Source organism: Eubalaena glacialis, chromosome 4 (assembly GCF_028564815.1).
Source record: "Eubalaena glacialis isolate mEubGla1 chromosome 4, mEubGla1.1.hap2.+ XY, whole genome shotgun sequence".
NCBI classification, from domain to species: Eukaryota; Metazoa; Chordata; class Mammalia; order Artiodactyla; family Balaenidae; genus Eubalaena; species Eubalaena glacialis.
Window position 1 is genome coordinate 61,815,524 of NC_083719.1, and position 21,506 is coordinate 61,837,029.

Genomic DNA, 21,506 nt, shown 5'->3' on the forward strand with positions numbered 1-21,506 from the left:
TATAACAGTACCAGAGAAAAATGTACACATGATAAGTAAATGTGGATAATAAGGAGAAGTAAATTGAGATGAGATAATGGTTTGGATAGAGCAAATTAAAGGATATATGTATAACTGATTCACTTTGCTGTACACCTGAAACTAACACAACATTTAAATCAACTATACTCTAATAAAATTTTTTTTAAAAAGATTAAAAAAATGTTCACAAAATTAAAAGGTCAGATTTGAAACAGACTTGTTAGAGGAAGAACTGTTTGAGACTAAGAATCTACTTCAATTATTTGCATTTTAATAAAAAAGATGCAATGGCATCACTTGAAAACTGAGCTAATGTATTTTGAAAATTACTTACACTGATGACTGATGAAGAAGCTGACAAGTTTAAACCTTCAAGATCAGCTATCAAGCTTGGAGAAAGAGCTGGGGTGGGAAGTGCAACTGGAGTGGACGCTGGTTTAACTGTAAGAAAAGGCTCAAATTAGCAAATGTGCATGAAAATTTAATTCATATTACTAAAAGCAACATTTTTATTTTGCTAGTAAATCTAATTAAATTACTTTGATTAATAAATCTATGACAATTCTATTTAACATCTTGATTTAGGCAAGTTATTATCAAGTCATGGCAGTTAGTCTTAGCTTTCAAAACATAATGGCAAATCCTATAACAAAATAAGAATATAAATATCTTGAGTAATAGTTTTTGAAAATTTTTATCACCTAACATTATCACTAACATTAATCACCCAGTAACTTCACTAAAAGAGGAAGGTAAAGAAACATTTTTTCAGACTAATGTAAAAATAACAATAGCTTTCAAGAGAGTTCTCCAGTTGAGTTATAAGTCTTAAAAGGGTGCTTATTAAATCCTTTCTCTATTTTATTCTCCACTGTAATAATTATAAGGGGCCCAGACTACCTAATTCCCTTCTAATTATACTTTGTCAGCAAAAGCTATGTGCTATATAGAAATGTTTGATTCTAAAAAAAATTTGAAAATCTTTTGTAAATGCAAATCTGATCATGTTACTCCCTTGCTTAAGACTCTTCAAAGGCTCACAATTGCCTACAAGATAAAAGTCCAACTCCTTAATTAAATGCGCAAGGTCCTCTATGATCTAGCTCAGCACTGTCCAATAGAACTTTCTGTGATGATGGAAATGTTCTGTGGCTGTATGTCCAACATGATGGCCACTAGCGCATATACCGAATGTGCTCTTGAAATGTGGTTAGTATGACCAAAGAACTGCATTTAAAATTTTAATTAATTTAAATAGCTACATGTGGCCAGTGGCCACCATACTGGGCAGGTCTAGCCAATTTCATCAGCCAATTTCATCTCCAATTTCATCAGCCACTCCTATGTTCTAGTTCTACCAAATAAGAGTTCCCAAGATCTTGTTTCATGTCTTTGAACCCTGTATATCGTACGTAAAAGGTACGTCTTTGCCTTGCTCACCTTGCAACCTCTACCCAGTAAGATACCACTTAGAGGGAAAGCACAGTCTGACTCACTTAAACACAGCTTATATGTGCCTCATTTGTCCCACAGATATACTTGGACACACTTCTACAACCATACTTCTCTTGTAATACAAATTTGTGTCTTTACATATTTTCATTTCTACTGGTCTGTGTGAGCAGACTTTGACACATTAACTTTTAGTGCTTAGTAATTGCTCAACTGTTTGTTGAATGAAATAAAATTCAAATGTGGAAAAAGTTTTAGCTTCCAACAAGTTCTCAGGCTAAAACAATACTATAAAGGAAGTAACGTTTACTTCACATGACATCACTTTTCAAAGCATGTTTTTCTCACTTTAGTCTCACAATATCTTGTAAGCTAGGCAGAACAGATGTTAATTCATAAAGTTAGCAATAAATATTTCTTGAACAAGAGAGCAAGGGAGAGACAAAGAAGTTCAAGATACAGTCCTTGTCTTCAAGTGACTTAAAATCTAATTGAGAAGAAAAGATACTCATGCTTGAAGAAAAAGAAAATACAGTCCATAAGTGATACTGCCAAAAGAAGAAAAAATTCAAAGGAAATCTTAAATAAAATCTCAACATACACAATAAAAAAAGCAGAGTGGAGACTGGGTGGAGGAGGGAGTGGAGCCGTTGGTTGCTCCCTTGCACTCCTAAAGGAGTGTGCCCTTAGTGTGAAGCATTGCTACAAATGCCCAGGTCTCCTTAGACATATGTTGAAAACCACTAACAATTAGCAAGTGCTATAGGGAATCGGAAAAAAAAAAAAGAATCAATGGGGATAGGGTGGTAAGAGAAGGCTTGGTGAGTAGGAGGGAATGAAGCCCAGTTTTTAAGTAAGGGTAGGATTCAAATAAGAGGAAAGGAAGAAGCTGGTTACTTACTGAAGCTGGTTAGTTACTGAATGAGACCATGTAAACAAAGGCTGAGAGGTGGGAAATTGTAAAGCTAAGGGGGTTGGATTTATCCTATACACCAAGGAGAACTGTTAAAAATCTACCAAGAAGAGGAATGATATGACATATGGTACTGCAGGATGATTAGTCAGAGGCCAGTGTAAGAGACAGGCTGAAGAACTGGAAAGAGCACTCGGGCCGGCAGTGAGGAGGAATTTACAATAGTTTAGGCATGATGTGACAAGGACTGAAGTAAGATAATGGCAGTGAGCAGGCAGAAAGGGTATTTATATAAAGACATTGTAAACTGAGGCACAGGGAGATTAAGACTTGCAAGATCATAAAACAAGTGAATGGTAGAACCACTACAGGACTAGAGATTGGTTCTTCTAATTGAATCAAAATGTGTTGCCTTTCCATGCAACATGTAACTTTTCTGGTGGGTTCTAAGTGCATGTTTGTTCATTTGTTTGTCTATCCATCCATCCAAAATATTAGATGATCATATAAGGAGTAAAAATTGAGTAAGAAATAGCCTCTGATTTCAACTCTAGCTTGGCTAAAGACATAGAGAAGAAAAAGACAAGAGAAGAAAAATTCACACCAAAGGTAAGCTTGACTCTTAAAAAAAAAAAAAAAAAAGATAAGCTTTTAGTATCATTTCAGAAGGCAGAGGCTCTGGCATTAAACAAATGATTACACATCTGTTAACAGGTCTGGCAAGATGAAAGTTGGCACTGAAGGTTTATCCTAAATTGGATTCTGCAGCCAGTTGACTGTGGCAACTTAACGTGTAAGAAACAAAATGACTCTATGTAGTTTTTTTTTTTTTTTTAATAACATGACATACAAATTAAAATTAGATAACATTTCCACCTATCAAATTGGCAAAGGCAGTTTTTAAATACAAAATCTAGACTGGTAAGGATAAAAGGAATCTGGCACTCTCATATTACTACTGTGTAAGTTGGTACCAACTTTGTGGAAGGCAATTTTAGACAGTAGAATTCTTCAAAACCTTTTTCCCGGCAATTCTACTCCTGGGAATTTATCTTAAGGATAGAGTCATGGAGATAATGCAATAATACACTTATGAAGATGTGTGTTGCTCACTGATTATGACAGTAAAAATGGAAACAACAGTAGTTAATTAAACAATAGTTTAATTTCCAACAACAGTAAACTTGTTAAATAGGATTTATTACAACAACATAAAGGATAACCATGCAGTCATTAAAAATGAAGTTGTTAAAGAATATTTATGGCAAGGAAAGGAATGTGTACGGTAAAAAGAGAAAGAAGCAAATAATGAAACAGTACCTCAGTACAATCCAATCTGGAGGGAAAGGGATTTGCCCATGAAAAGAATCTGAGCTGATTTGTCAGAATGGTAACCCATTTTCTTTTCTTTTTAAAACTTTCTACAAAACACTTTCTTTACTAAAGTATATTTAATAAAGTAATTATACAATTGTTCTTCTGATCAAAGTTATGCTTTAAAATCTCAGTAAAACTTTTAATATATAATGGTTATATATATAACCATTTTAATATATAATGGTTACATATATTGTATATATATATAAAACCATTATAATGGTTATATACAATATATATAACCATTATAATGGTTTTATATATATATACAATATATGTAACCATTATAATATATAATGGTTTAATATGAAGTTATTTAACTTTTTAAATGTAATTTGCTGCTGTGGTGTCATCATCATCTCCATCACAGGTAACTCTTATATCAATATAATGTTCATCATGTGCCAAGCACAGTTTTAAGTACTTTTACATTTATCAACTCATTTAATTCTCTTAATATTCTTAATAAGTATTACTATTATCCCAGTTTTATAGATAAAGCAACTAAAGCACAGAGAGATTAAGTAACTTGCCCAAAGTCACACAGCTAGTAAATAATAGAAACGGGATTCAAACTCAATCTAGCTCCACTGTCCTCTCAGCCACTCCACTCTACTGCCTCTACTACAGTTTATTCAACAGTATGACATCACAGATCATAAGACTTATTTGTGGCATGATTATTGTTGGCTGATAAAATTTTAAAAAGACTTCAGTTAGTTGTACTAATAGTGTAATTACATAGGTTTATATTTCCTATAAAAGGATGCCAGAATATGATGGCTGCTTTATCCAACTGAGACCAACCACATGGTATGAGGTACTAAAAGATATTTTAATTTTCAGAAATATAAACTATGTCTGGAAAAAATAAAGTGTATTTCTGTCACTAAGCCTATCTACTGTTAGGCCGTATATTCTCCTACTATAAATATTTTCTAATGTATTATCAACTGACACCATGAAACAAGAGTCATATAATTTCGAAATCCAAAGGAACTGTAGAAACTTTTCAGCCATTCTTTTTTCATTTTACAAATGAATAAAATGAGACAAATTAACTCACTTAACTGATTAAAGGCCAGGCCAGGACTAACGCCTGTGCTTCTGATAACACCCCCTCAACAGATGCAGCAAGGAAATATCAAGTTACTTATTTAAAATCACAGATCTGTTTTATAGTAGAGCCAATTTATTGCCAGGGCTGCTAACTATACTGCCTCCTTAGAGAGAGAGGATGATTATTTCAGGTAGTAGCAAGCTCTTTCCCTCCTCCATGTCTTTTTTCTCCTCACTCTCTTCTCTTGCCTCCAACTGCCTGACTAATTCTTACTTATACTCAGCTCCACCGTTACATCCTGCTACAGCTAGGTGGGTTAGGTACCCCAATACCTAACAGCATTCTGTGCATATCTCTTTCTCATTTCATTTATAATGTGGTAATCTAAGGGCTGACTTATCTGTTTCTCCCATGACACCTGGAGAGTTCCACGGGGAGGGACAATGTTACATCCATTTAGAATCTCTAGTATATAGCAGATTACCTAGATCATAGCAAGTGTTCAATAAACGTTTTCTGAATGAAGACATAGATAAATTGAGGACTTGCAGTTCTCCTGGTATGCAGTGTGTACTGAACAAAACATCTCTGTGGATTATGATTAGATAAAATGTAAGAAGTGTGTCTGCCCCTCCTTCAAAATTAATCTAATTCTCACAGCAGAGAACTCAAGCCGCTGGAGAGTGACTTTTTAGTTTTGATCAACAAACTGCTTGCCATGGACAATGGAGAACTATTGTAGGCTAATAAGTAGCACATAACAAAGTCAGTGTTTTAGGAACCATCATCAACAATGCTTCTCTCCCACAACACTCCACTTATTTTTATCTTTAAGCTTCTTCCAGAAGGCCTTTTAGCTTGTTAATTGGTTTTTGTCTCTTTCCTCATATTTTAACCATACTTTGCACCTCTATTATCTCTCTTACATAATAGCTACTAGCTCAGGTATCTATGTCTGACTAGATTCTAGTCTCTGGAAGAGTATGACTAAATTCTATTCGTCTGTTCTAGCACCTAGCAAAGTACCTTGCACTTATCAGACAATCCACAAACATTTGCTAAATTGACCAAAAAAGAAAGAAGTTTCAAGTGTCATTTCTGACAAATGCAAGATTACAAAAGATTTTCAAATAAATAGTTCTCGGGTATTAAAATCAAACAGAAATATACCCTGAGTTGAGTTAAATATAAGTTAGGATGAAATTTTCCTTAAAATTAAAATGAAAATCTTACATTTAAATTCTTAAATCTTAATATTTAAGAAAACTTTGTTTCTATATATTAAAAAAAAAAAGCTTTAAAAAGAATCAAATAATAAAAATTGTATAATTTTACAATTTTCTCTTTTTTCCTTAGCTGCCAGGAAATCCAGAGTCAAATTCAAGGAGAAAAGGAACTGGTGCACTCTAGTACCTTGTAACCTTTCCTCTTAATTCCATTTTAAATATGCCTGACTGTTGTTATTTTACAATTTAAAACTTAAACTTCACATATAAATGTAAAATATTCATTGTCACAGAAAGATACAAAGTAAAAGTATTTTTCTTTCCTCTGTCCCTGATTTAGTCTTATATCCCAAAGAGGCCAGAGCTAACACTGTTAAGTGTTTCTTCTGTAGCCTTCCAGAAATATATGATGTACAATCATATTTGTGTTTGTGTGCAGGATACAGTTCCTCTTTTCCTCCTTTTTTACATAAGTGGAGTCATACTCTACATGTGTCTTATTTTTAACTTATAATGTTTCATATATATAATAACATAACTAGCATATAAGGATTTGTCTCACTTTTCTTAATGGTTGTATTAGACTACTGGTAGACATTTCGTTTATTTTCAGGATGCTGCTGTAAAAATAATGCTTCAGTGAAATTTCTATACATACCTTTGCATATTTTATTAATTCAACAAATATTTACTGGGTACCCACTATCTGCCAGGTGTTGTCCTAGGTACTAGGAATAACAGTGAGCAAGACAGACAATAAACAAGTAATACAAATAATTAAGATAATTTCATATAGTGAAAAATGCCATGAAGACAATCAAGAGTGACTCGTGAAGTGTGTAAGAGAAGGTGACTTTTGAGCTGAGATTTGAAAGATAAGAAGCAGCTTGCCATCAGAAGATCTGGAAGAAGTGTTCTTAGCAGGGGAAACAGCAGAACAAAGGTCCTTGGCAGGAATGAGCCTGGCATATTTTAGAAATGCAGAGGAACAGTATGGATAAGAGGTAGGCAGGAGTCAGATCACCTAAGGTCTTAGAAACCTAGGAATTTGGACTTTAAGTGTAAAATTAAGCCATTAAGTTAAAGAGTCTAAAACAAGGATGGAAGATCTAATTTTGCTAGTTTATCTATAGGATAAATTCCTAGAAAAGAAATGCTAGGTCAAAAGGTGTGTGGAATTTAAGTTTTGATAGATATTGCTCAAATGACTTCAAAAAACTGCACCTATTTATATGCCTATGAAAAACAAATGTAGGGTGCCTGCTTCTCCAAACCTTAACAATACTGGATGTTACTTTAAAAATCTTAGCCAAGAGGTGAGAAATGATGTAAATTTTAACATCTTTGCCAACAGGTATAAAATTATTCAAATTTGGCTCCAATTTTATCTTTAATTTCTCTGTTAAGTATTTCTCAGTATTATATATTTTAATTTCTCTACAGTAGGAATTTGCCATGATTATTGGAAATAGGCCAGGTAAAAAATATAAATAGAGCAGCTCTATGACAGAGTAAGACATAAATACATAACTCACCTCTAGCATAGGAAAACTATATTGCAAAATGACAGTAGTTTAATATTCAGAAATCTCATGTGTTGTTACTCTTCCTCTAATGCAAAATCTACCTACCAACAAAGTTAGTTCTATCTCTTTCTCACAATGCAGGAGAATTTAAAGGGAGCTGAATATACATCTTTGCATACTGGGTGGGCATATCTGTAGGATTCTAAGTTCTTAGAAGTAAATTTGCTGGGACAAGGATTTTTTGCAGTTAAAATATTGATACATATAAATTACACTGTATTCCAAAAGGTTTGTACTCGTTTCTGTTCCCACCCTAAGTGTGGCAAGTAGAAGACGGTGGTGTGCTTTACATTTCCAATTACGTTCCTAATTCTCTACCTCCTTAAGTTAGACGTCTTGATCTCCATAATCAACATTTAAAAATGTAGAAGTTGTGAGATACAGATAATTACTCGCTAAAGCAAGTATAAATTACTAAAGCAAAAAATCTTAAATGAATTTGGTGCACTTTTATTTGACCAATTATATTTATCCAGGTGATACAAAACTGATATACTGAATGATGGAAAAAAATACTAATAGAAATAACTTTTAAAATTTTCTTGCCTAATCACATCTATAAGTCTTTCGTAATAGTTGTTGATTATTTTGAGACATGTAAATGAAAGATACTATAAAAATGAAAAATACTATTAGTAAGCACAGAAGAAAAAATTTAAATTTCAATACTTACAATCATCTAGATCTAGAAGTGAAACATCTTTGGTAAGAGGATTTCTATCTTGCTTTGTTTTGTTTTCTTTCTCCTACAAAATAATAAATATTTCATTTATTGCATGTTCTAGTTAAAAAATCTATGAAGTAGTTTTTAACATTTCAAAACAAACATTTTTCCTTTGCTTAGTCTTCCAAGAAAAAAAAAAAAATCAAATTAAGCTTCTATATGGTTATGTGAAATGTTTTTTTTTGAATCAAAATTTTTATTTTAGTTGGCACGTGGTATTTCTTCTCCACCATGCAAACTGTTATTTTAAAATATTTTTTATTTAGAGATTATAACAGACCTTCAGAAGAAAATTTTAAAGTAAATTTTATAATCTGACAACTTTTTGCTAACATAAAAATCTAACGTGGAAGACCCAACACAGCCATAAATAAATAAATAAAATTAAAAAAAAATCTAATGTGGCTCTTTGGTAGAAAATGTACAAACACTCTCGAAAATAATTTTTAAACAAGTTGATTTAAGAAAAAGAAATGCTTGAACAATACATGCTTAGCTCTGAAATTGTCAATGGGCTTGTGATAGATTAGCCTTTCTGAGATGTAGTTTGTGACAGGCATTGTACTAGGTACTTCATATTTCAACACTGGGTTGCATCAGACTTCTTTTGCCAAAGGTATTCGTTAAAATCTATAAATGATATTTTCAGGCTCTTGCTCTTTAGGGTTGAAAAGAATTCATTTACTTTCTTTTCTGTTTTCCTTTGGGGAGACTAAGAATTCAACCATTTCTGCACATAATTAGGGCTTCCTCCACCACAAATTTGCTTATTCAGTCTACTATATTTCTGAAATGTGGATACCCATGGACTAGATCCCTAAGCCTGAGGTATTCACAGTTCGGTTAGAGATTCAGAAAAGATGCGTAACCTTAAAAAAAAAAAAAAGAAAAGAAAAAAGAAAAAATAAGGCACAGTACTGAGTAGCATTATAAACAATTAAAGACCAACAAGGATTAGGGTATTAAATAGATGTCTCTGGGTTACCGTTACTTACCTTTATAATGTGTACTTTTTTTTACATTAAACCTCTCAAATTGAAGGCCAAAACTTTTTTGCCAAAACATTTTTGTTCACTTATTCAATCATTCATTCATTCAATACATGTGTATAGAATTTTTAACAGATTCTGTGCTAAGCAATGGAAGTAACACAGCCAAGACAGACAGTCTAGTCCCTGCCTTCAGATAACTTGTAATCTACCAAAGGAGTTTATATCTTATTGTCAATGTAAATTATTACAAATATTTTTGAAGTATTCCTCTAACTACAGAAAGGTATCACTAAAGCAAAATGTACTTTACCATCATTTAAAGTCTACATTGTTTAGAGCTCTTACAACAGTGCATATACATGAACAAAAGCAATACATCAAATAATACGTCAGGTAACATTTTAAAATGATTTTAAGTCCTGCTTCTTTTTTCCCTTATGCCAATATAAAGAAAAATTATTTTCAAGGATCATACAATAATACACATTACTAAAAACATCAGCATTGATTTTCTTCTTCAAAATATTTATTTCTGCCACTGAAAACTCCAAAGCATCTAGGTGGGTTTTAATTTTCATTCATTATTTAAAAACAAAACAAATAATGTTTGCCCCTCTCTCCATACCTGAAATAAATAACAATTTCTAGGATTGGAAAAAAAAATGTTAGTTTTGAAGCTGAAATGTAAAAGTTGCAAGTAACAGAAACAGGTTCAGAATGAATATGCCACCTCAACAAGAATAACATTCCTGTGAAGAAAGAACATATAACAAAAAGCTTATCACCATGTGACTTATCAAAATGCTGTGCTGAGCACAATGGGTGTAGCTTCCTGTAAGCTACAATGGTGCATGACTGTCTTTATGGAAATGTAACCTCCCCACCTGAAAAATAAGAAACCTATCAAATCAAGACAAAGTTAAAGCTGGAGGCAAGTCTATATACCTTATTTTCTACTTCACAGCCAGGAGTATGTAACAATATCTATTAAACACACATCAGGTCACATACAACACAGGACAGAGCTGCATGTGAAATTGGCATAATCTCTTATTAGAAGCCTAAAACAAAAAGAAAAAAAGGCTCTCAAAAGGACAGAATTTCATTGACTTTCTGAGTAAAGCAAATAACCAGCGACTGAAATACAACATTAGCAATAGATAATGGTCATTTCTACCAAACTGAAAAAGCCTTGCATTCCAAATCAAGGCTATAAAAAGCCTCGTGATGTGTTTGGCATTCCTCTCTTATATTTCATTTTTCATTTAAAAAAATCCACAGTAAGTTCAAAACACGTTCATACTTAAAGGATCTACTATAAAAATAAAAATCTGAATTCTAAACAAAGAAGTTAAGAGCCCTATTCCATCAAACATTTCTCCATTTGCAATTCATCTTGGTAATAGAGACAGAACCTGGGTAAATGCATATAGGACTTGAGGCAGGAGATTTTTCTTGCTCAATGCATAATTCATGTGCTCCGCCTGCAAAGTGTATAAAATGAGAATTTCACACCGCAGCATGAGCCATGGAGCTGCAGAGAAAAGGCAGATGAAATCATATTTTACTGTGTGAATTTTATTTCTTACCCTCCCAATATTTATACAAAACCATCATTGACAAACCAAACACACTGACAGATCACCCACTGTTTCCATTGTACTAGTACTTGAGAAGAGATCAGGCAGAAAGATAGACAATTTGTTTCTGTATATTTTTTTAAATAGAGGATTAGGTTTTTAACAGCTGAGTGACTGTATTAGACTTTTATAAGGACAACAGTAACTGATCTTAAAATCTCACTACAAAAATACCTAGTTATCAATTCATCATCCTCAAATCTCCATTTGTTTCCATGGTATTCGATTATACACCTCAACACATCAACGTTTCCAAAATGAAATACAAAGTCACAGGGTTAAGAAACTGATTTCTATTTAACATATTTCATTTTAAATCATAAATAAAAGATCCTGGAAATACTTATTAAGCTCCAAATAATACAAACAAAAAATGTAATAATATACCTTGTAAAGATTTTTAAAAATCTATTACGCATGTTCATCTTCATGCTGATTGGAAAAAAAAAAAAAGCAAGCAGAAAAGATCCGACACAAAAAGCATCAAAAATGCTTCCTAAGAGGAAACCATTATAAAGCGGTTTGAAATTTAAAACTATAAAACGGGATAAACGGTACGTATAGATTGTCAAACCCATACTATGCTTTGAAACCAACAAAAATTCAAGGCTTATTTCTAGCCTCACAGGGCAAGGTATTTGCATGAAATATTTTCAGTTGGAATTAACAACCAAAGACAATTTAATGACTCTCTTGCCTTCAAGTCATCTAACACATCTGATTTTACAAATCTGAGGCTCACACTTAACACTGTGCTTTAAAATAAAAGTACACTGCCAGCAAATTGAGACTTCTATATAAGTTAAAAAGAAGTCTAAACTGTTAAACAAATCTTCCCTATTAGATTATACCTACTTCAATAAGAAAGCTTGCTTAATGGCATTCACTTTGCTTTAAAGATCTCAATTGAAGTGAAATGATATTTCTGTTCTGAAGAAATTAAAATATGAACTAAATTGGAAAAGACATAAATTGAAAGAGGCAAGCCTTTGAATTGTCAGAGTAAAAACCAATATTCTACAATCTTCACAGAAGTTATGTAATTGCAACAATCATAAATACTTGGAAAAACACAAGTAAAACTTGTTCCCTACTTCTCAAGTAGGGCAGAAAACTAATCAGAAAATAGTTCCTTTCACTCTTATCCACAATCTATCCAAACCACATCCCATATTTACTTTATACCCAAGAATTTTTCACACGGTAGATCTTTTATTGAGGCGTATCTTAATATTTACTGACATCTGTACACTAGTCACAAGACCTGTGACCACTCCGTGGAGCACGTAAAAGATTTAATTAGCTTCTTTGCACCTCTTAAAAAGGGACTAGCAAAGTTTTGTGAGATCCCTATAACGTGTGATAAAAACCACTGACAAGAGCATCTCAAACACTGCTAGGTATATATAGACAGTACTATTTTTCCCAAAGCTAGTACACATATTAATCTTTGATTCAAATATGGAAATGCTCTTAATGCTATTAGGTACAAGTATATTAAATATATTTATTTTTCCATCGATAGATTATTATGCTTTATACACAGTTTATGTAATTAAAATGCTGTTAATATTTATAAGGAAAATACATAAAATTATTCACAATAAATTACAATTATGACTTAAAATTTTTATTTTTTTAATCACGGCTTATCTAAATCTTCAGCAGTTGGTGCATAGACACTGAAGATATAATCAGAACTACTCTATCACAGTTAAGGTGTGAAGAGTGGGACTAACAAGGTGATGGTGGAAATAACTATAGTCAGTGGGAGCACTCTAACTTACTGGCTGGTAATAAAAACACTGAAGCCTAGGTTCAATAAAGAAAAAAAAACCCTGGCAACTTAAAAAAAATATTTTAAATAAAAATTTTACCATCTGTTCAACACATAATTTTAACTACAAGCAGAATATAACTTAATTGTATCAGTAAAACACAGGATAAAGTGATATAAATCTCTTCCTGATTTAATGTAGCCTGTATTACTAATTCTTTTCTCCACTCTTCTGTGTAAAAAAAAAAAAGTTTCCTAAACACCGTGTGAAGTATGTGAAGTACTGAAAACACGGAACTTTTAAAACTAATTTTGTTACAGGTATCATTTAGGGCAAAATAATTAGTTCATAAAAAGGATTAGACTCACATTAAAATATTTATTAAATTTGGTTCAGAAAAGAACATCTACAAAGAAAAATATGCTTGCCCATCAAAATAACTTTAACTGAAGAGAAAGATAATTTTCTTTGGTCATTACTGACAATACCTGACTTCAAACGAGGACATCTCCCAATCAATAACAGAAACAAACAAACATGACACCAGAATGTATGACGGCAGTTTTGTGTCTTATGGATATGCTAGGGTATGGTGCTGAATGACAGACACTTTCGGAACATAAACAATTCAACAGTGGTTCTCACCCTCTTGACTGTCCCTACACCATTCACATGAGTAATACCCTCTAGTCAGTAATATCCTTCATTCCATGCAGTCATTCTCAACTAGGAGAAGTGGAGGGACTACCCTTGATATGAGGCCACTTTCTCCTCAGCTTATATTTTCTGTAATAAGAGAAATGATGAAAAAGGAAGAACAAAGGCACAGAAACAGAAAAGCATACAGCATAAGAACCACAAATAGTCCACTGGGATTGGAACACAAAGAAGGTTAAGACTGGAAAGGTGGGTTTGGACATGCTAGCCTGAGGAGTTTACTGAACTCAAATGACAATGAGGCATCATTATAGGTAACTTTGACATTAATCTGTAGATTAATTAATTAATTAATTAATTAATCTGCAGCTGTAGAGAAGGACTGGGGTTGGGGGAGTGTCTGAGGATGACCAAAGGCAATGGTCTATGGGCAAGGTAATGAAGAGGTGATCTACAATGGTGGTGGTAGGAGAAGAAACAGATATCAAAAATAATACACAGGATCTCTAAGACTTGGCAACTGTGTACACATGTAGGATGAGGGAGGGGTCAAGGACAATTATGGGTCTACAAATCTGGGAGAACAGAAAGCATGCTGGTACCAAATGACAGATCATGTCTTTGGGCTATATTAGGTTTGGGAAACCAGCATTTCCTAAGAGGTCTAAGAATTTGGTTTGAATTTGGGAAGAAAAGTTACAGTTGTAGGGATTTAGTTAGAGATGTTACCATGGAAGTAATTCAGATAAATGTTTTAGCTGAGGCTACAAGAGTTAATGAGGGACTTCCCTGGTGGCACAGTGGTTAAGAATCCACCTGCCAATGCAGGGGACACGGGTTCGAGCCCTGGTCCAGGAAGATCCCACATGCCGCGGAGCAACTAAGCCCATGCGCCACAACTACTGAGCCTGTGCCTAGAGCCCGTGAGCCACAACTGCTGAAGCCCACACACCTAAAGCCTGTGGTCCGCAACAAGAGAAACCACTGCAATGAGAAGCCCGCGCACTGCAACGAAGAGTAGCCCCCGCTCGCCACAACTAGAGAAAGCCCGCGCACGGCAACGAAGACCCAATGCAGCCAAAAATAAATAAATAAATTAAAAAAAAAAAGAGTTAATGAGTCTTACAACAGTAAATTGTAGAGGAAAAAAGGACTAAATTAATTCATGTCAATTAATATTTTTGAAAAAAATGTGTACTAATAAGCACTAACTTCGGGGCAATGTTCACACTTGGGTGTCAGAAGGAGGTAAAAAGTGAGGCAACCAAAAGATTAAAGGGTCAGAAAAGTCAGAAGAAAAAGGATACAGAGAATTTCAAGTAGTATGGGAATAGTCATATAAAAAGACAGAGAAGGATAAACTAAGAGAAGGTCACTGGGTTTGGAGAAAGATCATGGCTGACTTTTTCAGAGAACAATATCTGTAGGAAGTGATAGGAGTAGAAACCAATTTAAAAGGGACTAAGAAATAATTGGGTTAAGAAGTAGTGGCTGGAGAATATCTAGATTATTCTTCTGAACTCTCACTTTCACACATTCTCTCTTTCTCTTCCACTCCCTTCTCCTCTCTTAAGTGCTAGGAAAGCCTTGAGTGCTTTGGTTGGTGGAGGAGAAATTAATGAAAAAAGAGATTGAAGGCACAATGGACACAGACGATTATCCACAAAACAAGGCCAAAAGGAAATAGGACTTATTCTCAGCTATGTGGATAGGGATAGCTTACTCAAAGCTCCATTCAAAGAAAAAGGAGGAGGGTAAATCGAGATTGTGTGTCAGAGAGCACAGAGGTAGGATATGCTTACAGTGAATATCAGCTCAGTCTTCTGCAAAAAGTAGATGGGATCACAGGCTGCAGGTAAGGGGTCACACCTGAACGTTAATTCCTAACTTGAATGGTATAAAAAGAATTGGAAAATGCAGGAGACATAAGAGTTACAAAAAATTTTCGGTTCCTTTTAGCATTGGTGTTCTGTAACTCTAATACTGTTGGTCTCTCAGGGAATGAATGTTCAAGTTAAAAGATGTTAACACTGCTGTTTTATATTTATACAGGGCTTTACATTGATCTTTCACATTTGATTTTTTGTAATAGCACTTGAAAAAAGCAGAGTAGGTATTAGCATTTCTACTTTATAGATGAGGAAACTGAAGCATAAAGATATTATCTTCCAACAAGGAGAACATTATACTTATCTCATAGGACCACCATAAAATGAACTGTTTTTAAAGCCATATATTCAAGATACCCTCAAAGTCCCATTTTCATGCTCGATATCCCCAAAATACATTGTCCAAGTGAAAGAAAAGGAAGAGAGAGGGTAAAAGTATAGATTTAGTTGGGCTGCAGATTTAAGGCAGATGAGTTTTCAGCTCTAACATACTGTCATGCTAAATTAAGGTAAAGCACCCACCATCTGCCTTCATTACTCATAATTTAGAGCAGAAGCCACAACACTTGGTGCAAGGAGGACTTTCCTACAATTACAGAGTTGCCCATTATTAGAAAACTGGTACACTTGTAATTGCATGGTACACTTCAAATCACTCAGAAAGAAATAGAAAGAAAAAAATAGTTATGGTGGCTCCAAGGTGGAGAATATAAATTAAAACAAACAAGCTTATCTGCCTGTTACTGACAGGAAAGGCATTATAATATAGAGAAAATGAACTATATAAGCAAAACACATAGACATAAAACTATCAACAATGTGAGTAAAACCTGAATTTCTCAAGAGTCTTGGCTCACTGCATTACTTTGAAATTCTATACTGCTGTTCTACAGTAAAATATTTTCAACTATTAAGAGATTTAATCTGATCATTGAACGCACCAAAGAAGAAATAAACTGAATCTCTGAGCTGGGGTACCTCTGTGGCATTCTAATGGGGTCCCCTAAAGCCCAACACTATATAGACACTAAAGTCTACAATTTTTCAACTTCTACAAAACTTCATAAGAACAACTCACTTTAATTCCACCCACTTCCCATTATTTAATTTCTTGTTTGGTCATTTTAAAAAACACAGATTTCTTATTCTGGGTTGTATTTTCAATTTCTAAAGCTCCTTTATTTATTTTATTTATTTATTTAATTAATTTTTTAATAAGTGTTTTTTTAAAAATTTAATTAATTAATTAATTAATTTTTGGCTGCCTTGGGTCCTCGTTGCTGCACGCGGGCTTTCTCTAGTTGTGGCGAGCAGGGGCTACTCTTCCTTGCAGTGCGCGGGCTTCTCATTGCGGTGGCTTCTCTTGTTGCAGACCATGGGCTCTAGGTGCGTTGGCTTCAGTAGTTGTGGCACGTGGCTCAGTAGTTGTGGCTCTCAGGCTCTAGAGCACAGGCTCAGTAGTTGTGGTGCACGGGCTTAGTTGCTCTGCGGCATGTGGGATCTTCCCAGACCAGGGCTCGAACCCATGCGCCCTGCACTGGAAGGCGGATTCTTAACCACTGCGCCACCAGGGAAGCCCTAAAGCTCCTTTATTTTAAATAACATCTTAAGCTTTTTGTAATTTAAGTAGGAAATGAGAGGATATCAAACTCACTGTGTGGTAAATTTTTATAAGAGGCCAGATTAATAAACCTAAAAATCTCTAAGATTTTATGTGAATTTTTGAAAAATAAAAATCCTAGATTATATACTATACATAGATATGTTTTAAATATAAATTCAAGTTTCAAATAGGTTTTACAATATTCAAGAATATGTGAAATAAGGTAAGACAGATACTAGCCAATTTTTAAGCATGCTTGTTCTTTTTTTTTTTTTTTTTTTAAATACGCTTATTCTTTAACAATAAATCTCTGGATGAAGGAGGGCAATTATTACTTTGATGAATTTATTTTCATACTTGGCTACTCAAATGACATTAAAGAAATTCATGTTACCAAAACAAATAAATGAAAAATATAGTAGGTTAAAAAGAAACTGAATTCAATAAAGGGCAAGGTGTGACCATATTTTCAACATATGGAATAATACATTTATTTATAAAAACCACTGCATTTGAAACCTAGCAACCCCATGATCCATTTATAGGCAGGGAATAATAATTAAAGATCAGAAAGATATGTATTAGGTCTGAATTGTGTATTAAAAACTACACTTTTCCAATTCATGGTTTTATTTTTTTGCTGCTAAGCAGACAACTTTTGGTGTTACAAATATTATACCAAAAAGCATAATCATTCTGTTATAAGTGGTTCTTGCATTTGTTTTAAATATATGGCTGTTGCATTTTTATTAACTATTAAAGAATGCATACTCTTTAATTAAACCTTTAAACATATTCTATTATCCAAATGCCTAATATATTTTAAAAAGCATATTAGTCTCAATTTCTTATGATGCATGTACATTTATATTTCTTTGCTCAATACTATCTCCGTGACTTCCCTTTACTTCCCCTTTGGCAAAAGCCTCCCTTGTCACATCACAGCCAAGAACAAAAATGTCATACTCATAACACTGAGGTCTCTAATTTTTGCTGGAAAGGGTGAGGTTAAAAAAAGTTTCTAACTTCTCTGCAGAGCTGAATTATAAGGGAAGCGATAATCTAGAAAAAAACAAAATAAAATCACAGGCGTGGATGAGTAAAGATGGTGTTTGTTTTAGTTGTCAGTGACATATTAAATTCCTTGCCTGGTTTCTTGATTCTCAACAAAACACAAATTTTCAGAAATATTTATTCGCAATTGGGAAAAGACTATAAGACTATTTATTTTCAGTTACAAAAATTTGTAATCTCTTACCTTAGTAACTTTTCTGGATTCAGATTCACTTTCTGATTCTGATTCTGATTCAGAATCTGAAGAACTGTCTTCTATTGAACTAGATTCACCATTGGAAGAATCTGAAGTTTTAGAGTTTTCATTTTCCTTATCCACATCTTCAGAATCACTAATCAGAATAATAAATTTTGAAATATTAGATACTTATATAAACAAGTTTAAGTAGTTTGAAAAAACAAATGACAAGTGTTACCATTTGTCCATTTTGGCTGTGAATCAAAATCTTTATAGAGAAGTGTATTTCACTGAGTAATAAAGTATACTGTGTCATGAGAACACCTGGAGGAGCATCTAAACAAACTTGACCGAGAGTGGGAACGCTTCTAGAGGAAGAGACACATGAGTTGAAAAAGAGAAATAAGGCAGGCAGAAGGCAAGGGAAGTAGGTCTCCAAGAAGAGATAACATGTAAGATAGCCAAAAGGTCTTCTCTCAGGGGAAAAGAGATGCCTTGTGGTCTTTTTTATTTGCTCAAATTTGAAGGTCTAGTTCTCTTTACCGTGTGTGTGTGTGTGTGTGTGTGTGTGTGTGTGTATTGTTCTAAAAATCCACTTCGTTAAAAAAAAAAAAAATCTATCTTGTGCCAAAGACTATTAGGCACTTCATAAGCAACTATCTAATTCAGATGTTCTAACATATTCTTACTGGGCGCATTATTATCCTATAATATTCAGGAAAGTTAAGTAACTTGCTCAAGGACACACAGCCAGGAGGGGTGGAATTGGAATTTAAACTCAAGTCTGTCTTACTATAAAGACCATATTTTCTCCACTACCCAATACTCTTTCCCTTCAAATGAAAATACTTTGGAGTATAAAACTCAAAGTTAGTCATAAATAGTTATGATTACTAAAGGGTGGTTTTGAAGATACTTAAAGCCCCTTAGCTTTAAAAAATTATCATATAGTTATACTGGCAAAGTTTTTTAAAAAAATTCTAAGAGACAAGCAGAAAAACACACAGGGAGGGAGAGTGGTGAGGCAAGGGAAGAATCGATATTTCCCTGAATTGAATTTTGTGGAGGAAATATGATTGCTATTTATTAAAAATGGAGTCATGGTAACATCTCAGAGCACATGTAATTATATTTGATGACTAAAAAGTACGTTGTTGTTTTTTCTTCCCCTAGCAAAGAATGGCAATTTATTATCCCCCATTTAATGGTTAAAACATGTACTTAAAAATGTAAGGTTTAGAATGTATCTGAGATTTCCTTTTGTATAATAAACAATTTTAAAAAATTCAAACATGGGTTAAAAAAAAAAGTCCATTTCTGAAGAAAAAAAGAATGAAACTAATACAATTTATGATTATAAATTTCTAGTATATTGACTTTTGCTATTGGAAAGGATATTTAGTGCACTGAACATAACTTCCCTTTCTAAGAAATGACACTTTTTATAAACTATGTATTATAGATATTCTGATATTAAATTAGAAGCAAAGAACTTCCAAGAAAAGGCTACTACAAACCAAGTAACTCGCTTGCTGCAACAAGTGAATGATTCTGAATATATTTAACTTCTAGCCTTTAAGATAAGATTTTGAAGGTAAAAGTGTTATTTTGCTTTGCATCACTCAATTTTGATGGGTAATTATTGTTTACCTTACTGCTTAGAGTTTCAGATGTTAATCTAATGAAAAGAATTTACTGGTAACTAGCTTTTTAACTTTGCAATGATGAAAAGCCTGTATTAATTTAACCTACAGATTTCATTTGTTCTGAACAGGAAAAACAATATAAATCACTTTTAAAATCATTAAATCCTGACTTAAATTAATAAAGTCATAATTAGAGCATTATGCTGTGTTTGTTATGGAAGTGGCAGGGCGAGCTGCTTTAATTACTGTCTGTAATAAAAGGAGCAGAGAGCGTACTGCGCCCCAATCAGTGCTGTCAGCCAAGACTGAGCTAGGCTGCAAGCTCATCAAGTGCGCGGGCAGCAGGCTCCCAGGGAAAGGGCCATCATGTCTGCAGAGGCCACTCACTGACAGCAGTGGGGAAAACAGACTCAGACAATCCAAGGTATCAGCCCCAATTACTCAAAATTTTAATGACACTTTAATACATGATAATGTTGTTGATAATGGGAGATCTTAAAAAGTGCTAACACTTAAATATCTTATGACCGTCTTCCTTCACAGCCCCTGACTCTAATATTTGGATCATAATCTTTTTAATATAACATTATTTAGAAAAATCAATTGTCTTCGTTACATAATGGCAAAGTGTTGAAGGATTTAATTTTCACCCTCAGCAAAATTGCTTCAAAAGGTAATTAAGTGTTTCATACCGACTGCTTGATCACTTAACTCTGCCTTCCAAGGTTACACCAATTTTCAAAATGTAATCCCAAGATTTTTTCAAGTTCAAAATGAAAACTGAGCATTACAAGTAAGAGAATAATATGAATTAGTATTTTAAGTTAATATTACAAGATTTAAAATCTGTTTGGGAAAAAAACACACACACACTTATTTTCTCACTCAATGTTAGACTGGGGGAAAAGACCACAGAATGTTTTTGAAGGAAATTCTGACAAAATAATTCACCTTTTTCCTTTGGTTTTGGAGTTCTTCTTGGCTGCTCTTTTGTTTTCTGCCTCTGACTCACTTCCACTCTCACTCTCGCGCTCACTGGAGTCCTCACTGCTGTCTCCTTCCTCGTCTTGTTCCCCACTTTCACTTCCAGATTCACTCTCTGAAAAAAAGATATCCAGATGCTCCTTGATTTATAGCCATTTAATTATACATAAGGACACAAGTAAGTGTCAACATTCATCACAAATGAAACCAGATGCTGAATTTTAGTTTGGTGGACCCCAGGTGTTCCACATTTCCTATTTCTGCCCTCTGGTCACTTAGACTCCTGAACCCTGCGGCAGGGTAAGCATGGCGGGACTCCAATGCACAGAGAAGGCACTCTGCTAGTGAGTGGGGAAAGGCAAAGAAAAGATCAACCAACTAAACCAAAGTGAGCCTATCTTGCTTTTCAAACCCATAAGTATTTTAGCTATGGCAAAAACTTTTTATTTAAAGAATGATTATGAGGATGATATAAGAATAAAGAAATAATTTTAATTCCTCTACTTATAATGAGAAATTTTATTTAGAGAAAAGGAAAGGATTGTTGAATTTTCTTAGGAACCAATTTTGAGAGGAAAATGAGTCATTCAAATCGTCTTCAAAAATTCCTAAATTCAAAGGCAATAAAGCAACATCACTAATTAAAAAGCACTTATTTTAGCTAGTATAGGAGTCTTCCATAGGTCAAAGAAATGATAAAGTTACA

General features: G+C 33.7%; 1 protein-coding gene across 1 annotated transcript in view; it reads right to left on the reverse strand.

The window, feature by feature from the left end:
* AP3B1 (adaptor related protein complex 3 subunit beta 1) overlaps nucleotides 1-21,506 on the reverse strand; it is a 259,512-nt gene that overhangs the window by 63,359 nt on the left and 174,647 nt on the right. Inside the window, exons 19-22 of the mRNA XM_061189377.1 lie at nucleotides 20,768-20,915; nucleotides 18,177-18,324; nucleotides 8,309-8,381; nucleotides 356-462 (exon numbers count right to left, since the gene is read on the reverse strand). Coding sequence (XP_061045360.1) covers nucleotides 356-462; nucleotides 8,309-8,381; nucleotides 18,177-18,324; nucleotides 20,768-20,915 — 476 coding nt within the window. The remainder of the gene's footprint in view (nucleotides 1-355; nucleotides 463-8,308; nucleotides 8,382-18,176; nucleotides 18,325-20,767; nucleotides 20,916-21,506) is intronic.